The 22,488-nt window shown below is 41.3% G+C and overlaps 1 protein-coding gene across 1 annotated transcript in view; it reads left to right on the top strand.

The window, feature by feature from the left end:
- The first annotated feature begins 254 nt into the window (after positions 1 to 254).
- The window catches only part of SAMD3 (sterile alpha motif domain containing 3), a 43,319-nt gene continuing 21,085 nt past the window's right edge, over positions 255 to 22,488 (top strand). Inside the window, exons 1-6 of the mRNA XM_029224216.1 lie at positions 255 to 348; positions 1,009 to 1,189; positions 1,546 to 1,551; positions 4,077 to 4,184; positions 18,538 to 18,723; positions 18,978 to 19,062. Of these exons, the coding sequence (XP_029080049.1) occupies positions 270 to 348; positions 1,009 to 1,189; positions 1,546 to 1,551; positions 4,077 to 4,184; positions 18,538 to 18,723; positions 18,978 to 19,062 (645 nt within the window). The 5' untranslated portion in view covers positions 255 to 269. The remainder of the gene's footprint in view (positions 349 to 1,008; positions 1,190 to 1,545; positions 1,552 to 4,076; positions 4,185 to 18,537; positions 18,724 to 18,977; positions 19,063 to 22,488) is intronic.

Genomic DNA, 22,488 nt, shown 5'->3' with positions numbered 1-22,488 from the left:
AGAAATTTGAGAAATGAGACCAGGAAATAGGTTCAAATTGGTCTCATCTTTAAAAAGAGTGTTTGTTTTATTAGCAACTTTTAAATGTGTATTGGGAAAAGAATAATTTTAAAGAAGCTTAGTATTGAGAGTCTCAAAGAGTCTGGCAAAGAAAGGGCTGAGATTAGAGAGTTGATTGGTAAAAATAAAGAAATAAATAGAACAACAGTCAGAAAGAAAAACTGAAGACTCCTGTTTTTATTCTACAGGTGTATTTACAGGCTACAGCAATGGAAACTTGGTCAGTTGATCAGGTCTGCAGTTGGTTGGTGGAGAAAAACTTAGGAGAGCTAGTTCATAGGTTTCAAGGTGAGTTGTTTGCACTTTCAAAAATGTTAATTGAGCAGCCTAGATATTGAGTGTCCTGTGTTATTGATTTTTTTATTTTCCTAATGCATGTGAACATTAATGTGGAGTTGCTGCAGTGGGAAACTCATTTCTCTACTGACTGTAGCAGAGTTTGCATTTGACCTGGTATCCACGAGAGAATCTAGTATTTCAAAAAGATCTCAAGATAAATCTTGAGTAACTTAAGATCATATTTGATATATGCATTTGCTACTGCTTTTGTCTATAAATATGCAGCTTGTGCATTTTTGCGTAGTGTTGGATTTACAAGTATGGAATGTTACCTGGTAGGTACCATGAAGAATACTTTTCCGAAAATATTTTTTCCTTATCAAAACAGTGTCTGTTAGAAAGAATCGGGAGAGGGGAGGCATTAATGTGGAAGTAAAAAGTTTTTATTGTGACTCTAGGTTGTGGTACTTTCTTAGGAGCAAACATGTATTTGGAATTATGCAATATTAGTGTTCTATTTTTGTCAAAAACACAGATAATTTTATAACTGCAAAGCACAAGTTTAGATGCATCTTTTAATACCGGAGATAATTCTGCCTGCGCAGAGTGCTGTGTTTTACAGTGCTTTACCCAGCAGACAGGTAGAGACATTTTTTTTCTTTTTCCTAGAGGAAGAAGTAAGTGGGGCCGCTCTTCTAGCGCTTAATGATCGGATGGTTCAGCAACTAGTAAAGAAAATTGGGCACCAGGCTGTTCTAATGGATTTAATTAAAAAATATAAGCAGAAGAGTCAAGAACTGAAGTCCCCTGGAGAAACAGCCCCGGTCACGCAAGCAGAAGCACCGCCAGAGTAAGTGTTCAGGAATGGCTTTATTTTTGCTGTGCTTTCCTGATGATGGCTGTAGCGTGACATCTGGGGTTTAAACCTCTTTGAAAATTGTGGCCATTTGCAGATTGTGTGTACAGTGTAACTTTTTGCAAAGTTTTATGAGTCAAGCTACTTTTATTTTTAAATGCACCAGTTTTTTAAACACTGACTCCGTTTGTTAAGGAAGACCTGTAAGCCCAGAGTTCCTACATAGAAAGCTCTATAACAAGCAGTTAAAATGTACATATAACACCAGCAGAAATGAACTTCTGCAGCTTAGGTCTTAAAATTAGTGTTTGAGAAAGGCATCTTTTTCTGCTCCTTTGCTTTTCCTAAAGCTATCTGTGTATTTATTTATTTGCCAAGGATTCCTTATAGTAACTAATTTATATTCTCCTCTAGAGGCCTTCATAATATAATTTGCTAAAGACTCTTGCTGCAATGGATTTTTTAATTTCTCAAGAGTATTCTTGGAGTACTGAATGCTATGATAGCATCCCACAAAAGTCATGTAGAAAAATTTGTGATGGCTTTGAGGTTTAGTGATGTTTCTGTTTGTTTTTTATCACTGACTTCTGCAATAGAAAGGAATGATAACAGGAATTATAAAATTAAAAATTGCACTTTGCAATTCTATGCCCCAGGATCATCTCCGGCATTCTGTTTTGGTTTTTCCGTATTTGAGACTTTTTGCAAGGTTTCTAAGTTTAAATAATTACTGCAGACCAATTATTAATTTTTAAAGTAAGATTATGATGTTGGGTGAAATTCATTCTAAGTTTTTACTTTAAGTTTTTCAGGTTCTATCTGTCAAACTATATATTTCTGTCTTGCTCTTTTATAAGCAATACAATGTTAGAGTGACCCGGCTTAAGTAATTTGACTTATAGAATATTTGGATATTTGGGACAAGGAGGGGGATAGGTAGACTTGAAGGAATGGTCCATAGTTGGTCTGGAGATTCTCTACCACTTGATTTATTTGAAGGATTTCTTCTAAACATTGTTTTGACATATCTATGTAAAAGATATGTGACTTTTGTTGAAGTGCACATTGTATGCTTTTACTCCTTTCCAGCAAAGGGAGGGTGTAAACCTCAAATAGAGCTCAAAGTAATTTCCCAGCATTCTTGGATGAGTTGGACTTTTGAGCTGGAAGTTCTCCTCAGTTGACTGGAATCTTGATATTGCCTTAGGCAGAGCTTGGAAGAAAACAGACACCCTTGTTTCCACTGCAAATCAGTTTATAATGTTTTATAGTAAATGAGAACTAACTGGACTGCCAGGAAACCCGGGCATCATTCCTGGTTCCACCACTGACTTGGATTGATCATGTTAAATGTTGACACTCCTGTTGCTTCATCTGTAGGTTGTGAAAAGTAATACAGTACTTAACTCCATGTTAATTCACACTGATTTTAGGAGTATCACAGTCTTTGAGAAAACCTCTCCTCCTTCTCCCAGACCAAAATAGTCTTTTGCTAAATATTAAGCTTTGTTAACCTGGTTAAGAAAGCCATTTTCAAATGTAACCAAGACTTGGAACACTGGTTTTCCAGGGACCGAGTGGGGGCTTTTCACCCAGTAAATAGTTGACTCTAAGGTTTGTGTTGTCTTGCATTCAAATTAAATTATTCTGGTGCAAAATCACAATTGCAGGTGGGTTTATAGGTTATAGTTTGTTAAAATGTTTATTGGCTATATTTGCTTATTGTCAAATATATAGTCACTTGACAAATATATTGTCCTATGGGAATCATGATAATAGAAAAAGGTATGAGAATATGCTATTTATTTAATATGCTACTTAATTAAACCCTATTAGGAAGTGCTTAATAAAGATAGGAAACTTGGCGTAGTAAAAAGAACCCTGAAGCTAGGTATTAAGACACTTGATTTTAAATCCCTGTTCTGATATTAGCTACTCATCTAAACTTGGAGATTTGCTTGACTTTTCTTAGTTTTAACTGTAAAATGAAGTGAGTAGAATAAATGATGCTTAAGACTTCTTCTTCTAAATGGTTTATAAAATGGCATTCTAGATCAGAGATTGCAGATGGGTTTCAACTTGCATGTAAATTTCATTTAATGGCTAATGGCTGCCTGGTATGTTATTTTGAAAAAAACTTTACAGGCCACATCTGGACAGGATATTTGGCATCCTATTCAGACTTAGGCAAATTATAGGAATATGTAATAGGTAGGAGTATCTGCAGTTGCTTTTTGGTGTCGTTCTTGTTGAAGCTGGTAGAAAAATCACTGGACAGGAAGTTGGAAAGTTGGAAGTTGGAAAACTGAGCTCAACTGGTGCTGCTACTGAGTAGCTTGCAGTGGTGAGCAAGTTGTTTTCCTTTCAGGGCTTTAGTCGTATCACTTAGAAAATGAGGGTGTTAGTGAAGTGTGGTTCAAAGATCATGAAATTTTACAGATAATAAAAGGTCCCCCAAAATGACAGGGAATAGAGAAAAGATCTGACATAGAGTTCATTTTTTTCTTTTTTTTTTTTTGCCAAATAAGAATATTAACCAATAAAAGTACATTCTGTCATCACTATTATTTCATAAAGGAAAGGATTATCATAACACCATTTATAAATGTGATGGATTGGTAAAAACAGCACTGTGAACTGGCATTGTCTCTCTCCTGGCATGTATGAGCTGAGTGAGATGACCTCAGAGGATTTCTCTTTCAGTTCTCTTAGTCAGGACTCTAAAGTGGAGCTTAAAAGTGGACACACACACAAAAAAAGTGGACACAGATCATAGTGTTTCTACGGGCTGACTCCTACTCTCTGTGAGAGCCACTGTGAGAGCAGTAGTTGTGACCCCTGTTGAATAGCCCCTGACCCACCTTTTCTTTCTTGGTGACAGGGATGAACAGTCCTCCGGTCCAGCCAGTCGTGGGGAGCAGATGCCATCTTTCTATCCAGTTGAAAACCGTAATAATGATCTGATTGACCAAAGAGTACTGAAACAGAGGTGGGATTGACAGCTTCTAAACATTTGAAATGCAAATGATAATATTTGCCTTTATTTTTACGAGGTTTCGTGTGTTTAAATGTATTTCTGAGTGGAAGCTATTTGTTTTTCTGGAAGTGATTTTTGTAAATCAAGTGATGAAGATATTTGGTAAGAGATGAAGGTTAAACTTTTTGATCTTCACATTGAAAAAGTAAAGTTTTGAGATGATATCATGCATCTTTCAATTACACGTTGTTAAGGAAAAAGATGATTTCTCTGCCCTACACTGTCCAGAGTGATTGGCAGTAGCCACAAAGATGGAATTTATTCAGTAAATAGTGTCCTATAGAATATGCCTTTTGTGGAGTCGTTGTTTCGGATTTGAGCTTTGTGGTTGGTGTCTTAACTCGACGGCTCCTGATGGAAGCACTGCTTTGGTAAACATTTCCTCATATTCCTACACTGGGATTTTGGGCTGTAGTATTTCAATATACGGGCTATGCTGGAACAGAGGAAAACTATAGACCTAGAGAACCAGACCCGGAAATGTAGTGCTCAGACAAAGCTCTGAGGGGGACTGTAGGTAAGATACGGTCCGAGAGTCGTGGCGGCCTGCACAGCGTTTTCCAGCCACCTGGCCTGTGCAGTTCACGCATCACTCGTGACACCTGTTGTTTGCAGTAGCTGATGAGCAAATGCCTTTTGTTAAATGTACCGTCGCTGAAAGGAGAGCTGCCAGCTGGCGTAGAAGAACAGTCAGGCAACAGTCAAGCCACGGTGTGGTCCTTTATGGTGTTTACAAGCCCTTTATATTATCATCGCGTTTAGCCCACACAGAAGTCCTGCAAGGTGGGCATTATTCTCTCTTATGTGAATGAGTTAAACTGAGATTTAGAGAAGTCAAGGGGGCCTCTAGCTAGGTTTCCCAAATGGGCTGTTCTCACCTCAGCACAGAATCTACCGCCATCGGTGTGGGAGCTCAGGGGACCAAAGGCAGCGGCAGCCTCAGCCCCCGGCTGCCTGCCCCCAGAGGCCCCGTGAGTGCAGGAGACCCTGCACCTTTGATCACGAGCTCTTGCAAATGGGCTTCAGCTCTGGGCGTCCTCTCTGTTCTCTTTCTCTCTCCACCACCTTCAACCTCGCACTCTCACCCCCGGGCTCAAAGTCTCCAGCTGCCCAAGATGTCCCAGCGTTAGGGTCCATCTTCCTCCGTGCCGTTGGTTCCCATTTGGCGTGGTGAGCAAGGAGGTAGAGGGCGATGTCCTACGTGGTCTTCCTGGTCTGAACTATGGTTCAGAAGATGTGAATACATTTCGGTGGTGGCTTCATTCACCTCCTTTCTACTCATGAGTGCTTGTTGGTCCCAAGTGCTGTCTCTGATGTGGATCCAGGTGTGCAGAGTCAGCCACGCGTCCTCAGCGACCCCTTCAGGAAGCTGCCAAAAGCAGGCGGGCCTTCTCTGACTGTCCTGCAGAGACAGGAGGAGTGATGATTCGTCCCAGTGGTCCAACCCTAACACCGCTGTGAATCAGTATCCAAACAGCAAAACAGGAATCATGAACACAGTGCATGCCTCATGGTGCTTCTGTGAGGACCATTACCTAAAAACAGATAATACCTGCTCGGTGCTAAGCACAGTGGAAGCACCTGGAAAGAACTCAGTGTACCGCCATCTACACTGCACTCCTCCAGGCAGTAATCCCACTTGCCTGAGGACTTCTTTCCTCTCCCTACTTGCTGCCTGTGGGAAATGAGGATGCCACCTTCTACAAGTTCTCTAGGTCGTTTCTCTTCCTCAGCCCTCTGATGGTATTCCATTCTCATGTGGTCCTGCGATGCTGGCCAGGCAGGGTTATTACTCCCCTTTTTTTCACGAGGCTGATCAAAGACACAGCCTGTGCTTCAGGGTATTTCTCATTCTTTATAGTGTCTGGCATGGAAAAAAACAGAATTGGGTTAGAAATGGAGAGAAATAAGAGGGTTTGGAAACCAGAGCCAATACTCTGGGATCTTTCTTCTAATCATAAAGTCTCTCCTAATCTATATGACCACCTTCTACCCATCACTATCCACAAGCACCGCAGAGTTAAACATGTCCAGAAATGAGCTCATGTCCCTTGCCTTAGCATATATATATAGGTGTAAGAAATACAAATGTACTCAAACCCAGTGCCCTGGGTACAGAAGCACTGGGGCTAGAAAGCTGGGGCTGAAGCTGTCCCTCCCTCTCATGGATCCACATGATGGCTGTCTCCGTCTCTCTTCTGCCTTCCTCATCTGTTTCAGTCCCTTGCTTCTTCCTGTGAGGATGGGTTATCCTACTACTCATGGCTGCTCTGCCCCGTTCAGACTGGCTGGCCATAGCACTGCTTCCAGAGGAAGTTCTCCCTGAAAACAGCGCAGGTCGTTCCAGCCAACAGACTCAGCCTTTCAGTGTTGCTTAGTTCAGCATCTGGGGAAGAGGACCTGAGGGGTCTGTTGTGGATCAGATGTCCCCTCCTGGGCAATCAGCTATGTGTGGGCAGATGAGGACAAGGCAGGGGAACCTGTTTTAAATATTTTCACTCTGGTCCTGCCCTTTGTCCAGGGCTGCGGAATGGAGCGGGACAGAAGATTCTCTCCCTTCCCAAGTCCTATCTCACACAGTGGCTCCATCATCCAGCCGTGTGAGTTAAAAATCACTGGAGTCGAGCTTCCCTGGTGGCGCAGTGGTTGAGAGTCCGCCTGCCGATGCAGGGGACACGGGTTCGTGCCCCGGACCGGGAAGATCCCACATGCCGCGGAGCGGCTGGGCCCGTGAGCCATGGCCGCTGAGCCTGCGCGTCTGGAGCCTGTGCTCCGCAACGGGAGAGACCACAACAGTGAGAGGCCCGCGTACCACACACACACAAAAAAATCACTGGAGCCACCCTTGATCCCCTCCTCCTGCCCTTCTGCCTAGGGTGCTATTCATTCAACAGGTGTTGATTAAGATCCTACTGCACGGCTCCTGGGTCAGGCTGTGTTGTTCCCTTCCCTTCCCTACCTGCTCATTTTTGAAGACTGCGCAAAATCCCTCTTTTGGAAGGAAGCCCCTCCATTGATATTCCAGGTCAGGCAGGGAGCCCTTCTATCCTCTACGTTTCTCTTGCTTCCCTTGTAAAACTAGATAATGGAACTGATCCCTTTAAAGTTTGTATTCCTTCCTTAGCAGCACCTCCTGGGCAAAGACCATGCCCTTTTGTCCTTGTAAACACAGCATTTGGCATAGTTCCTGACACACAGGGGCTAAATAGGAGTTTTTAATTGAAATGAGGATGCACGCTCCAATGAAAGACTGAATGTATCTTCATGGGACAGGATAAATATCTGAATAGCATCAATTTCTTTTTAGACCTTTTTGATACAATTCCTGCTGAATATGCTAATTTTTTTAGCAGAATTAAACTCCAGGAGTTTATGCGCCACTCACACATAACAGGCTAGAAAGCTGATGCTTGGCTACTGCTTGCACGAGGCAGGGAGGGATGGTGGACCAAGTGCCAGCTTTGGGGTCTCACACACCTGGGTGGGAATCCCGACTCTTCACTTTTCTCCAGGTGGTCTCTGAACAATGTGTGATGGGGACACCCACCTGCCCGTGAGATGACAATTAAGGTACCTGGCAGCTGTTATCACACCATACAAGGTGGCCGTCATCATTCTCGTGATATTTTTTCCCAAGTTCCCTAAAATGAACATGTGTTTTCCATCCAGATTATTTGCAGACAAGAAGTCAAAGAAGGCTGTAGAGGCAGGACATTCACGTGACTTTGGCCCTTGAAAAGATGTGTGTGTCCCAGTGGATGAATTCCAAGTCCCAAGGAAACACTAGGGTGCTGTGACACAGTGCTGTTTTCTTTGGTGATAGGTGATCCCGTGCTCTTTACCGAATTTCTTAAATGCCCTTTCTTGATGGAAGGCCTCTAAGGTCCCATCCTCAACATGTGTTGGCGATCCTTTAGAAAGACTTTCTTTCTATGCTATTCTTCGTTTTTCCTCTACACTATTTGAAACTCTTTGCTTCCCTTTTAGTACCTAGTAAGGCATGAAATCAGATAAACAGGTGGAGGTTTCCTAAATGTCACTTTAAAAACACTTGGCTTGAACTTTAAATGTATGCATGCGGATATTTTGCTTCAGCCTTTGGGTGTAATTATAAATTAGTCACAGTTTCACTCATATTTAAAAATTATTTTAACGATGATGTTTTTCTGGGTCTGGCTACTGCTATAAGATGTTGTAGCGTGATCTTACGTACCCGCCTATGCTCAGAAGGGAGAATGTCAGTGGGTCCGCACTTAATGTATTGTTTGTAGTCACTGCCACACACACAGCTCAGATAAGGGGCAGCACGTCTTATCCAGCATGTCGTAACAAAGGGAGGTTCAGTGAATTGCACCAAAGACAACGTAGGTGATAAATTGTCACATTTAGATGCTGAATCCCAGGTCAGTGAAACAACAAGGATCCCTCAGAGTGAAGTGCAGGATCCCACATCTCCTACCCCACAGGTGTATAGAACACCCCATACCTAAGGTTTGTGTGTTTGGAAGTGTTATATTGTAACTCTAGTCCTTGATTGGAGATTCCCAGTGTACATTAACATAGTAAATGCTATGAGGAGTCCTACAGTAAGAAAACCCCTTTCACTCGGTCTGGCCCAGAATTCTTTCTTTGTGCAACAACTATTAGCATTACAGGAAACACCTTAGGAAATACTGACTTAAAGCTGTCTTACGTAAGTCAGGATTCATTCATTCCATAGTAGATACTTACTGAGTGCTTACTCTGTGCCAGGCACTGGTAGACACAGAGGGTACAGGGGTGAGCGGAGCAGACCAAGCCTCCCAGCTCACGGAGTTCACGTTCTAATCGTGGGGGGAATAACAAATACATATGATATTACATTGTAAATATGTTCAAGTGCTATGAAGGCCGATAATGCCAAGAAAAAAAGGGGGGGGATAGAGAGTGATCAGTGTGTGTATGTGCATATGTGTGTGTTAGCTACAGGAGGGTTCTATTTCAGACGGGGTTTTCAGTTAAGTCCTTCAACTTTGACTAAGTAATGCTTGAGCAGAGACCCAAATGAAACGAGCTGGAACCGAAATTTCCTTCAGTGGAAGATATCTGTGCACTCAGCCAAACAGGAATTACAAAATCAGGGACAGTTGGGCTGACATGACTGATAAATAACCCTCTGACTGCTGCCCATTCCCATTAAATCTAATGGGACGTCTTCGGAGAGATCAAAATAAGCTGGATTTCTAGTCTCTTTTTCCCTTTCGTTCAGTCCAAAAGTTACTAAATATATCCCATGAGCTAGGTATTATATAGACAGTGGGTGAAGCGGGGTCAATTTTATCCTTGCCTAGGGGAACTCAGAGTCTGACAAGAAAGATACATAAGTTAATAACTGCAATATTGAGAAAGAGATGCAGAAATAGATATGCACAGGGTACAGAAAAAGCACAGAAGAAGGATAAATAAGACTTTCAGGGAAGTGAATATGGAGAAGGCCCCTGGGGGAAGTCTGCACAAAAACTGAGGGAGGATTTTGAAACATGATTAGAATTTCATCTGAAGGAAGATGGAGCAAGATAAGCAAAGGACATTCACAGCAAAGCAAACAGCATGTGCAAAGGTACAGGCACCTGAAACGGAATAGGGCATTCTATTTGGAATAAGTATTTTTGGAATGTGAGAGACAGAGGCAGAGGAAATGGACTTTCTGGGAATGATGAGAGGTGCTGTTAGGGAGGTGAGGAACCTCTGTGCTGTGTCAATGGACAAGACAGTGCTTTTTAACCGTGACTGTACATTAGATTCTCCTGGAGGACTTAAACAAAATATAGCAGGGCCCTAGACCAGTGTTCCTCAAACTCAAAGGTAATTAAAGGCCACCCAGGAATCTTATTAAAGTGCAGATTCTAATTTAGTAGGTCGGGGTGGGCCTCAAGATTCAGCATTTCTAACAGACCCCCTAAGAAATGCCAGGCTGTCCTAGGACTACCCTGTGTAGTAGTAGCAAGTCATTTCTGGAGGTGTACAATAGACTGGATGCTTGTGTCCCTCCAAAATTCATATGTTGAAACCCTAATCCCAATATGATGGTATTTGGAGGGAGAGGACTTCCGGGAGGTAATTAGGTCATGAAAGTGGACCCCTCATGGATGGGATTAGTGTCATTATAAGAAGAGTCCAGAAAGCTAGCTAGCTCTCTTTCTGGCACATGAGGACACAGCAAGAAGACAGCCTTCTGTAAACCTGGAAGAGGGCATTTATCAAGAACCCAGCTTTGCTGTCACCCTCATCTGGAACATCCAGCCTCCATAACTGTGGGAAATTAATGTTTATGGTTTAAGCCGCCCAGTTTAATGGTAATCTGGTATAAATCAAGTTACTTGAATCCTTACAAATAGGAAACTTTTATTTTTATGTTGTTACATAGTGGAGGAACTGGCAAGCCACAGCCTAGGTGACACACAGTTGGGAGAAGACTGTCAGTCTTTTTTTTTTTTTTTTCCATGAGGCACATAAAACCAGCACTCTGGGCCAGATTTGAGAAGTGAATTTTACACCTCCATCTCCGTTTAGAAGATGCTCTGAGGATGTATGCTGTTCAGTGTGAGGTCAGGATTCAAAATCTAGTAGTATACAGGTGGATTATAAAAAGCTGCCCTAGATCCATTCAACCCTGAACTACCAGATTTTGATAAATCCGAACTACAACATAGTAGTACTCAACCATTTTGCAACAATTGTGTAGGTAGTGTCTCATTTCTTTTTCTTTTGTATGAATGAGGAATTAAAAAGAAAGAGGGACTCAGACATGATAGCTCCATGAGATCTGTTTTTGTGACTGTCATGCTACTAAAGTGTAAATATTGAGGGTAAAGGCCAGAAGTTTCTGGGTCTTTGTCCATCTCTCAATACCAAGAAGAATTGGGGAATAGGAAGAAATAAAAGATTTATGTATTTTATGCTTCTTTGCTTGATTAGTCAGGGCCCCAAAAGTTCCTGGGGTCTTGAATCTCGCACTGGCAAGCAAGGATCGGGAGGATTTGAGAGGTGCCTGTTTGTGCCACAGCAGAGTGCCTGATGCCATCCACATCTTTACCTCTACTTTGTGCCTGATTATGTGTTCACACATGCCTTTCAGAAACTAAATTCTTCCGGAAGTCTCATAGATTAAATAGCAGCTGTGATAGCCCAGAGCTGTAAAACATAAATTAAAAGCAATCATCAAAATGCTGAGAATGTGGAGCAAACATGTTCTGAAGTAGTGGTCGTTACCATCAGTTGCAGCAAGAAAGCAGCATTTCCTTCATGGTCCTTGCGTGTCTTGCAGTGACATTGTTCACTATTTTCAGAGATGGCGTCTCACCTTGCTCATTGGCATGTATCTCTTTATTGGACTTTTCAGAACTTCTTGTTTACTTTGTTTCCTTAGCAGTGGAAAGTCTTGCCAAGGTAAAGTAAAGCAGGTAATTCTCAGAGTACTGGCATCAGAACACAGAAGCAATATTTCTGTTTAACTTTGTAGTTTGGTGAAATTTGGTCCCTCTTTTGAAGATATGCATGATGAGGTCCTTTTCTGTCCTATGGTAAGATGATAGCAAGTTCTTTAAACAAATGTCTAAGCCTCCTCTAGCTTTCTTTCTCTTCTTCTATGTTCCAAAAACACTGAAACTTTTAGATGTTGCTGGGGTTACATGACATTTAGTTCCAGAGTTGATAATATAAAAACTGGGCTTCCCAATATATACCATTTTCAGTGTATAAAGTCTGCAAGCTTGGGTGTGGAAAAGAATAAAATGAATGTAGGCTTGTGGAACACAGTCTTTCAGTTAGGTCCCTGGAGAGCATGGTATTTGTCACTGCTTTCTCTTCCGGTGGTGGGGGTACTACTGCTGACGGTAGTGGTGCTTTAGATGTGAAGACTCAGACCAGTAGCAAGAAAGGCTGTTCTTCACAGCAAAGTCCTCACTTGTCTCTTGCCCTTCTTCCTTGAGGACCAGAAAGCAATACCATTTTACAAGACTAGAAAAGCATCACAATCCCTCCAGGTAGCGGATTATCTCCAAGCTGGGGCCGCTAGAAAAAGGTGTCATTTGTTACCTAAATTCTAGGAAAGCAGGCATGATTCATAACGACTCCAAAAGTCAACCAGAAGTCAGTTGAGTGTGATGTGAACTCTGCCCTTTGTTCTGTAAAGAATCCACGTGCGATGCAGCTGAAGCCTGGTGAGAAACTGAGAAAACTTCTTTGGGACGTTTTTTTCGGTGGTGTTTGATCATCTTGTAATTCTCAACAGCCACAATCTAATTCCTAGGTACGCTTTGTATATACAGAGGACTCTACTCCAATCCCCAGATCTGCCTCTCTTGCATTTGGGTCCCACTAGTTTTCATATCTCAAACTTGTAGACTTAGTGATGTGACACTTCAATTTCATGTATGAAAACACAAGTTTATGGAAGTAATGTCTGCCTTTGTTTATCTGTCATAGAATGTTACATTTAATGTTTTATATCTCTCTCAAATGTTCCTAAAACTTTCTACAACATTTTTGTTAACAAACTGTTCCACTCAACAATGACATAGGGAAATCAAAACAGATAAGGAGCCAAGACATAAGATGACTACTCACAGGGCCAGTGTTGGACCGGGCCACGTGGGAGATTCAGACAAGAAAGACCACCCAAGAGGCAGGAGAGTGGGGAAGAGAATCCACCTGGGGAGAGGGCTAAGATGAGCCTAGAAGATTGAGGGAAACTTTTTCTTTTGATAAGTCTGGCCAATGGTTTATCAATTTTGTTTATCGTCTCAAAGAACGAGTTTTCAGTTTGTTTCTTTCATTTCTTTTTCATTTATTTCTGATCTGATCTTTATGATTTCTTTCCTTCTGCTAACTTTGGGATTTTTTTGTTCCTATTTCTCTAATTGCTTTAGGTGTAAGGTTAGGTTGTTTATTTGAGGTGTTTATTGTTTCTTGAGGTAGGATTGTATTGTTACAAACTTCCCTCTTAGAACTGCTTTTGCTGCATCCCATAAGTCACATCCCAAACATGGTCATCGTGTTTTCATTGTCCTTTGTTTCTAGGTATTTTTTGATTTCCTCTTTGATTTCTTCAGTGATCTCTTGGTTATTTAGTAGTGTATTGTTTAGTCTCCATGTATTTGTATTTTTTTTACAGTTTTTTTCCTTTAATTGATATCTAGTCTCATAGCGTTGTGGTTGGAAAAGATGATTGATATGATTTCAATTTTCTTAAATTTACCAAGGCTTGATTTGTGACCCACGATATGATCTATCCTGGAAAATGTTCCATGAACACTTGAGAAGAAAGTGTATTCTGTTGTTTTTGGATGGAATGTCATATAATTATCAATTAAGTCCATCTTCTTTAATGTGTCATTTAAAGCTTGTGTTTCCTTTTTTATTTTCATCTTGGATGATCTGTCCATTGGTGAAAGTGGGGTGTTAAAGTCCCCTACTATTATTGTGTAACTGTCAGTTTCCCCTTTTATGCCTGTTACCATTTGCCTTATGTACTGAGGTGCTCCTATGTTGGGTGCATAAATATTGACAATTGTTATATCTTCCTCTTGATCCCTTGATCATCATGTAGTGTCCTTCTTTGTCTCTTATAATAGTCTTTACTTTAAAGTCTATTTTGCCTGATATGAGAATTGCTACTCCAGCTTTCTTTTGATTTCCATTTGCATGGAATATCTTTTTCCATCCCCTCCCTTTCAGTCTGTATGTGTCCCTAGGTGTGAAGTGGGTCTCTTGTAGACAGCATATGTACAGGTCTTGTTTTTGTGTCCATTCAGCCAGTCTATGTCTTTTCATTGGAACATTTAATCCATTTACATTTCAGTTAATTCTCGATATATATGTTCCTATTACCATTTTCTTGTTTTGGGTTTGTTATTGTAGGTCTTTTCCTTCTCTTGTGTTTCTGGCCTGGAGAAATTCCTTTAGCATTTGTTGTAAAGCTGGTTTGGTGGTGCTGAATTCTCTTAACTTTCGCTTGTCTGTAAAGCTTTTGATTTCTCCGTCAAATCTGAATGAGATCCTTGCTGGGTAGAGTAATCTTGGTTGTAGGTTTTCATGTTTCATCACTTTAAATAGGTCCTGCCACTCCCTTCTGGCTTGCAGAGCTTCTGCTGAAAGATCAGCTGTTAACCTTATGGGGATTCCCTTGTATGGTATTTGTTGTTTTTCCCTTGCTGCTTTCAATATTTTTCTTTGTATTTAATTTTTGATAGTTTGATTAATATGTGTCTTGTCTTGTTTCTCTTTGGGTTTATCCTGTATGGTACTCTCTGTGCTTCCTGGACTTGATTGACAATTTCCTTTCCCATGTTAGGGAGGTTTTCGACTATAATCTCTTCATATATTTTCTCAGACCCTTTCTTTTACTCTTCTTCTGGGACCCCTATAATTCGAATGTTGGTGCGTTTAATGTTGTCCCAGAGTCCCGGAGACTGTCCTCCATTCTTTTTCTTCTTTTTTCTTTATTCTTCACCCTGGCAGTTATTTCCACCATTTTATCTTCCACCTCACTTATGCATTCTTCTGTCTCAGTTATTGTGTTATTGATACCTTCTAGAGTATTTTTAATTTCAGTAATTGTGTTGTTCCTCACTGTTTGCTCTTTAGTTGTTCTAGATCCTTGTTAAATGTTTCCTGTATTTTCTCCATTCTGTTTCCATGATTTTGGCTCATCTTTATTATCATTACTCTGAATTCTTTTGCAGGTAGGTTGCCTATTTCGTCTTCATTTATTTGGTCTTGTAGGTTTTTACCTTGCTCCTTCATCTGTTACAAATTTTCTTGTCATTTCATTTTTTTTTTTTTTTTGATGGGTGGTACTGTATTCCTTTCTTACTGCTTGTTTGGCCTGAGACGTCCAGCACTGGAGTTTGCAGGCAGTTGGATAGAGCCGGGTCTTGGTGCTGAGATGAGGACCTCCATGAGGCCTCACTCTGATATTCCCTGGGGTCTGAGTTTCTCTGTTAGTCCAGCAGTTTGGACTCGGAGCTCCCACCACAGGAGCTCGGGCCCAACCTCTGGCCTGGGAACCAAGATCCTGCAAGCTTCCTGGCATGGTTAAAAAAAAAAAAAAAAAGGAAGAACGAAAGAAAAAAAGGACCAGTGCAATATCAAAGAATAAAAATAAAATAAAATTAGAAAGATAAAAGATATATCAGGAAAAATAAAACTATAATTGAAACAACTGCAACAAGGTAAAATAAAACCACAACAGAAAAAAGGAAAAAAATAAAATAAAAAAGGTGTGTGTGGGGGGGTGGGGAACAAGCCAAAAGGAGAGATCACTAACAAAGTAAAAAGAATAAAATAAAATTAGAAAAATAAGAGATTTATTAGGAAAAATAAAAATATAAAAGTATCAACAACAATGAATCAACAAGGTAAAACAGAACCCCAGTCTAAAAGAAGAAAAAATAAAGAAAAAAATAAAACCTTGGCTATGGGTGGGGAATTTAAGCAGGGGGTGGGGTTTAAGGTGGGGCGGGACCTAGGCAGGTGGGGGGTGACCTTTGAGTGTGGGGCCAGGCCTCTGCTTAGGACCTGCTCAGAATGGGAGGGGAGAGGCAGTGCATGGAAAGGAGGGCCTCTGGAGTGTGGAGTTCCGAGTTTGGAGGTAGGGCCCTGGGTGAGGGTGTGTGGGTGGGGTTTAGACCCAACAGGCTCCCCGGAGCCTAAGTGGACAGGGAAAGCGCTGGCCCCATTCCTTTCCATTTCTTCACACGCCTCCCCCACAGTCTCCACCAGGGTCTCCCCTGTCGACCCTGGACCCCTAACCATGGGTGGGTCCCGCTGGGTGTTGGAACTCCTCCCCTCCCCCAGCCACCCCTCAGGGTGCCAGTCCTGGAGGTCCGGCCTTTAATTTTGCTCCCCCTTCCCTCCCTCCCATTCCCTTAGGACCCATGTGGCTGGAGGGAGTCTAGGTGGGCAGAGGATCAGGCTTGGGATCTTAGCAGGTTCCTGGGGGTCCAAGTGGGCAGGGGAAACCTGGCCATGCTCCCTTTTGATCCTCTGCCCTCCCAGTGGTTCCCGAATTTCCCCCTGCAGGCATGGGATCCCTTCCCCTCCCCCAGCCGCCGCTCAGGGGCACTAGTCCAATCCCGCCTCCACTTCTCCTCCTCCTGCACTCCCCCCACGCCCCACATCCTACCCGGACACTGGGGGTTCCTCCCATCCCTTTAGGTGTCTGTGGTCCCCCACTGGTGCCTGGTAGGTGCCCTAGTTGTGAGGAGAACGAATTCCACGTCCTCCTAGTACGCCGTCTTGACTCCACTCAGTCAATGAGCTTTTTCATGAGAACCTCCACCTCATAATTTTTTTAAATTAGCACATACTGCAGTAATAATACTATTAATTATCATATGTGTCAGCTTAACCTTATTGTAAGTTTTATTTTACTACAAATATGAACTCTACATACATACTGTTTAGTGCAATAGACTCTGATTAGTTAGACCATGCTATACATAGTGCCTACCCTGATGTTGAAAAGACATACAGAAAAAATATATGGAACAAGAAGGTAAAAATTGCCTCCAGCCTTATTTTATAGCATTGGAATGTGGAAGTTGTCCATTGATGTGGTACTAAACAAGACATGGCAACCTCACAAGTCTAAAGGGGTCATGCAGCTAAATTAGCTTGAAACTCCTGAGGAAAAGGAGATAGATGTTAAAATCTGGTACTGAAACCAAGTTTAACACCTGCACAGTTGAGCACCTTTCAAAAATCTTGGGAAGGCACAAAATACAGCAAACAAAACTTGCCATTACGTTACACCCTCGGTTTAAGTAGATAAGGGAGAGATCATGGGAGAAAGAAATAATAGAATAGAATAGGAAAGGAAATAGGGATTGTAGAAGAGTTTTTGCCACCTAGTACACCCCCAATAAATATTGGTTGAGTAAATGAATGAAATGAGAGAGGAACACTGGAAAATAATTTGGGCTGAGGCAAAAATTTCTTCTGGGAACGGCCTGTTGCTGTACTGAAGCCAGCGTTGAAATTATCGGTGTGCTCATTTAGCCAGGGCATATTTTCATCGCTGATGCAGTTATTGCCAAAGAGGGAAAAAAAGGAGAAAGAGCTTATCATGAAAAGAGAGGAGAGTTCTTTCTCCTCTTTTCTTTATTCCCCATGTTTCATTATACCTCTTGCATTCTTACAAAATATGACCTAAAATTCTAAAGGAAACCTGGCCTTTCAAAGCTCATCTGAATTTTATTTGGACTACTAAGGCTTCCACGCCTGTACCAGAAAATTAACCTGCTTAAGTTAACTTAGGAAATCTTTCTTTGTCTTCTGCTTGGTTTGCCTCTATTACTTCACTTCCATTCCAATCAATCCTATTAGTGAAATGGATTAAAAGCTATCTATGGTCTCTGGTAACTTGCTTGGAAATTTTACTTTTTATACACTGGATCAATCACTAACTTTAAGGTTTTAAAGTGGTTCTGATATTTAATTTTATAAAAAACCTTATTGAGGTATAATTTTCATAACATAAAATTCACCCATTAAAGTATACAGCTCAGTTAATTTTAGCAGATTTATGCGGGTGTGCAGCCATTGTCACAATCCATTTTGGAATGCTTTCATCACCCTAAAAATTCCCTGGTGTCCTTTTTTCAGTCAATCTTCACTCCATTCCCAGCCCCAGGCAACCATGGATTGCAAAATGATCTGCTTTCTGTAGCTATCATTTTCTATAGCCTTTTGTAGCAACTTACTCTGAATGGATCAGAATATCTGATACTTATTTTAAATTTAGAGACCAAGTTTACCTTATTAAAATAGCCAAGAACAACTACATTAAGTGACTCTTGTATTTCACTACAAACAGAAGCCAAATAAGTTAATTAGAAGAATTTTCTGAATCAGGTGCTAAGACTTTATCGTATGCCTCATTTGCCTTGCTGAATTGCAATTTACTCTTTTTTTAGTTAGATACCTTGTTTAGTTTTGAGCTGTGCATTACATATTAACTCTTCAAGATATATGGATCAATATTCTTTCCAACTTCAGACTTTATTCTATAGTCTATACTGTTATGACATTTTTCTCCAGGATGACAAGTATTCGTGTGTGTGCAAAGGGAAAGAAAACAGAGATACCCGATGAGGCCTCAAACATTTGCAGGTAGATGATTGGATGGAAGATGGATTGATGACTTCCATATATTTAGGTCTCAAGAAAGTGGTTTCTATCATAAGTTCTCAGGGTGTAGAGAATTAATAAGTTGCATATATTTGAAGCAGAATTTCACTCTTTGTGTGTTTTTATTTAACAGAAGGAATGTGAAACAGGTTCTAACAGGGAATAAAGCCTTACAATGGACTAAGTCCTATGTTTTACCAGAGTTTCCTCATGATGTCAAATGCATGTTAGCAGAACAGAAGTGTCCTGATCACAGCATGAGGATACGGATTATTGAGTTTCTCCAGGCTGACATGACGAAGTATCTGGAAGGCTCGCTGTGAGTAATAACAGGGCAGACTTGCTGCTTCGGTAGAGGGTGTGTTTTCAGAGTAGACTTGAATTCCTTTGGAACCGATTCTCTTCAGATTTTGCATGACATATTGGTAGTAAGTCCAACGTTGCCCAATATTTGAATGTCTACATTGTCATATAGAACGATTTGAAGAAAAGTGAATGTAATTTAGACTCATCTTATGAGGAGGAACGTGGGCTTCTTAAACTGAAAAATATCCTCCCTGTCGCACCGAACAGGTACCCCACCACCCAGCAGTATAACGACGTGGTCAACGCCCTGCTGCAGGCCCACCCTTTCCTGGATGAGGACGGCTGTGGCTTTGTAAGTGACAATGTGGAGCCCTTCTGTTTCTCTCAACATTTCTTAAAATAAGAGCCTTGTATTGTCCAGTAATCTCATGCCTCTTTCCCCTTTCCTCAGTCTCTTTCTGTCTGTTTATCTGGGTCTATCTGTTTCTCTTTCTCTGTCAATTTCTCTGACTGTGTCTGGTCTCTCTCTGATTCTGTTCCTTTGGCCGTCTCTTCTGTCTCTTGCTGTCAGTCCCTGTTTTGTTCTAAGTTTTGGTCTTTCTTTCTATCTCTCTCTATCCCCTCTAGCTCTGTTCTTTTTGATGACTTCTCTGTATCTCTCTGTGTTCCTTTGTTTTCTTTAAAAAAAAACACACACTTTATTTTTTAGAGCAGTTTTAGGTACACAGCAAAATTGAGTGAAAGGTACAGAGATTTCCCATCTCCCTCCTGACCCACACATGCCAGCCTCTCCCATTATCAACATCCCCAACCAGAGGGGTACATCTGTTACAGTAGATGAACCTATACTGACACATCGTTATTACCCAAAGTCTATAGGTTACGTTAAGTTTCACTTAACGTAGTACATTCTATGCCATTAGACAAATGTGTCCATCATTATTGTATCATGTATATCTATACTATTTTCACTGCTCTAAAAATCCGCTGTGTGCCACCTGTTCATCCCTCCTCATCCTTCTTCATCTTCTTTCTCTCTCTGTGTCATCATCGTTCTGTCTCTTTCTGAAAGCTGTTTGGAAGCTCATGTGTAAAGATGAGTCTCTAGGAAGGATCTTTAAGAGATGTGATGCGTGGAAAGAGAAGGCTGTGACTGCACCTACATCAGTGCTTTCATCAATAAAGTGGTTCTTGCCTTTGTTTAGACCCAGTGGAGAAGTGGTCTGCTTTTGAGGTCTTGACTTGCAGCCTCACCTGGCCCTCTCACATCTCTGCTGTTCTGACAAAAACAGATCCTGGAGGTGTTCTGGGGCAGCAGTTCTCAACTCGGGCGCACATCAGGATCCCCAGAGATTCTGGTTTAGTTGTTCTGGAGAAGAGACCCTGGCACCTTAAAGTTCCCCAGATGATTCCGATGTGCAGTCAGGGCTGGGAAACACTGCTCTAGAGGTTTCAATACAAGCTTTGTTCTCTGGGTCTGCAAGTGTCTTGGCTTTAAAAGCCTGGGATATCCACTGCCCAACAATGTGAGTATACTTAACTCTACTGAACTGTACACTTAAAAATAGTTAAGATGGTTAAAAAAATTGAGTGTATTGTGACACTGGAACTATATGATTTAAGGGACAATTGTGGGGAATTATAGCTTTGTGTACATAAGATTTGCTGTCTATTAGTCCTTATATCTCTATATGCTGTATGCGCATACATTGGTAGTCTTATCTAAATAAGATAGATGTCTTTTGCACCTTATTATAGCAGATATCTCTGAGAAGAATTTTTTGCTGTACTTTCTTGAAGACATAGTGTGTGTCTTCAAGATACACACTGTGTGTGTATGTGTGTGTGTGTGTGTGAGAGAGAGAGAGCGAGAGAGCATGCACACAGCAAGGAAGCATTTGGTCATTTTTAGGACTAACTTTATTCTCAACTTTTTTTAGTTGAAGTATAGTTGATTTATAATATTGTGTTAGTTTCAGATGTATAGCAAAGTGATTCAGTTATATTTATGTGTATATATATTTTTTACAGATTATTTTCCACCATAGGTTATTACAAGATACTGATATTCTCAACTTTTTATTTCAAAAGTTTTCAAATCTACACAGGAGTTGAAAGACTGCTGCAGTGAGCAGCCATATATACCCTTTATGTAGCTCAAGGTTTCTTAGTCTGGGCAGCATTGCGTTTTGGGTGGATACTTCTTTGTGGTGTGGGCTGTCCTCTGCCTTGTAGGATACTTAGCAGCATCCCTGGCACTCACTAAGTGTGAATAGTACCCCTTCACCCAAACTGATGTAACAACCAACCATGTCTCCAAACATTGCCAAATGTATCCTGGGCGGGGGGCAAAATCTCCGATGATTGAAAATCACTGATCTAGATTCACTAGGTATTACCATTTTGCCACATTTACTTTTCCTTTCTCATACTTATTTGTTTGTTTTGACTGAGCATCTGAAAAAAAGCAAGTCACAGTTGCCACTCCTAAATACCCCAGCATATATCTTATAAGGATAAGGACAATCTCCCACCTAACCACAATACCATTTTTATACCAAAAGAATTAACAATAATTGCATAATATCATATACAATCCATATCCCTGTTTCTTCAATTATTGAACAAAGTTTTAAAATGGATTTTTGGCTATAACATCTAATCAAAGATTATGCATTCCATGTAGTTACTATGTCTCTTTAATTTCTTTTTGTCTCTAGGATAGTTTCCCTAACTTTTTTTTTGGACAAGCCTAGTCCAGTTGCCTTGTACGATGATTCACATTTTGGGTTTGTCTAAATATTTCCTAAAGATTATATTTGGCTTTACAATGTTAGGGGAAGATCTGCTGGTGGTGTGTGGACTTTTCACATATCCGTTCAGGAGGCCATAACTTCAGGGTTGTGTTTTATTTCAGAGTGATTGGAGGAGAGCTGTGTCTATGTAGCTCTTTCCACACCCCCTCTAGCTGGAAAAGCATGGAGAAGAAGGATGACTGTTCAATGACAAAAAGATCCTCTATTGTGGCATCTGTGTCAGGAATTCCCTGTGCCACGCAGGTAGCAGATGCTCAGGGCGCACCCCTTGATCGAGTGCTCATGTGGACCACTGCATTGACTGGCCCTTTTTTTGTTCCTATCCGATACTTACTAAGGAGAGAAGGGAGAGGCTGGAAAGAAGACATTGGCGATTTAAAACTGTCCTAGCAGTTGATTGCTGTGATACCTCCCAACAAATCCGCAGGTGTAGAAACCCTTAAGAGCTGTGGGAAACATGAGGGGGAAAAAAATGTATTTGTACTAGTTCAGATTTCAGGGCTAAGAAAAACACAAGCCATCCATTATTTCTGTGCTGTTGTAAAACAGCAGCGGCAGTGTCCAGACCCACAAGCCTGTGGGAGGTGAGGAAGCACCTCTGACTCATACATACCCAGGCGCTTAATTGGGGCCGAAGCTGCCTTCCCAACCCCCAAGCCCCAGTACTCCTCACCAGGGCTGCCAAGGGTTTTATGAGCAGCACTTTAGTTTACAAATGTCTTCCATGCAGTAGCTCTTCATTTGAGTCTCCCCCTAACCCAGTGCAGTTGACAGGACTAATCTTCTTATTCCATTATAGTTAAAGAAACTAAGGCTGAGGGATTACTTGTTGAAGATTTCTTAGCTAATACGTACTGGAGCTAGTCCAGGATCCTGGGTCTTTCCAACTTAGGTCCCAGTGGTTTCTCAGGGGCAGGGAATAGCTCTTATTGAGACTTAAACCGAGGAACCGGGAATGACAA

The sequence above is a fragment of the Monodon monoceros genome, unplaced genomic scaffold (assembly GCF_005190385.1).
Source record: "Monodon monoceros isolate NGI ecotype Baffin Bay Population unplaced genomic scaffold, NGI_Narwhal_1 Super_Scaffold_15, whole genome shotgun sequence".
In the NCBI taxonomy this organism is placed as follows: domain Eukaryota; kingdom Metazoa; phylum Chordata; class Mammalia; order Artiodactyla; family Monodontidae; genus Monodon; species Monodon monoceros.
Note: the sequence above shows the minus strand (reverse complement) of the source record. Positions and strands in the feature narration are given on the sequence as shown.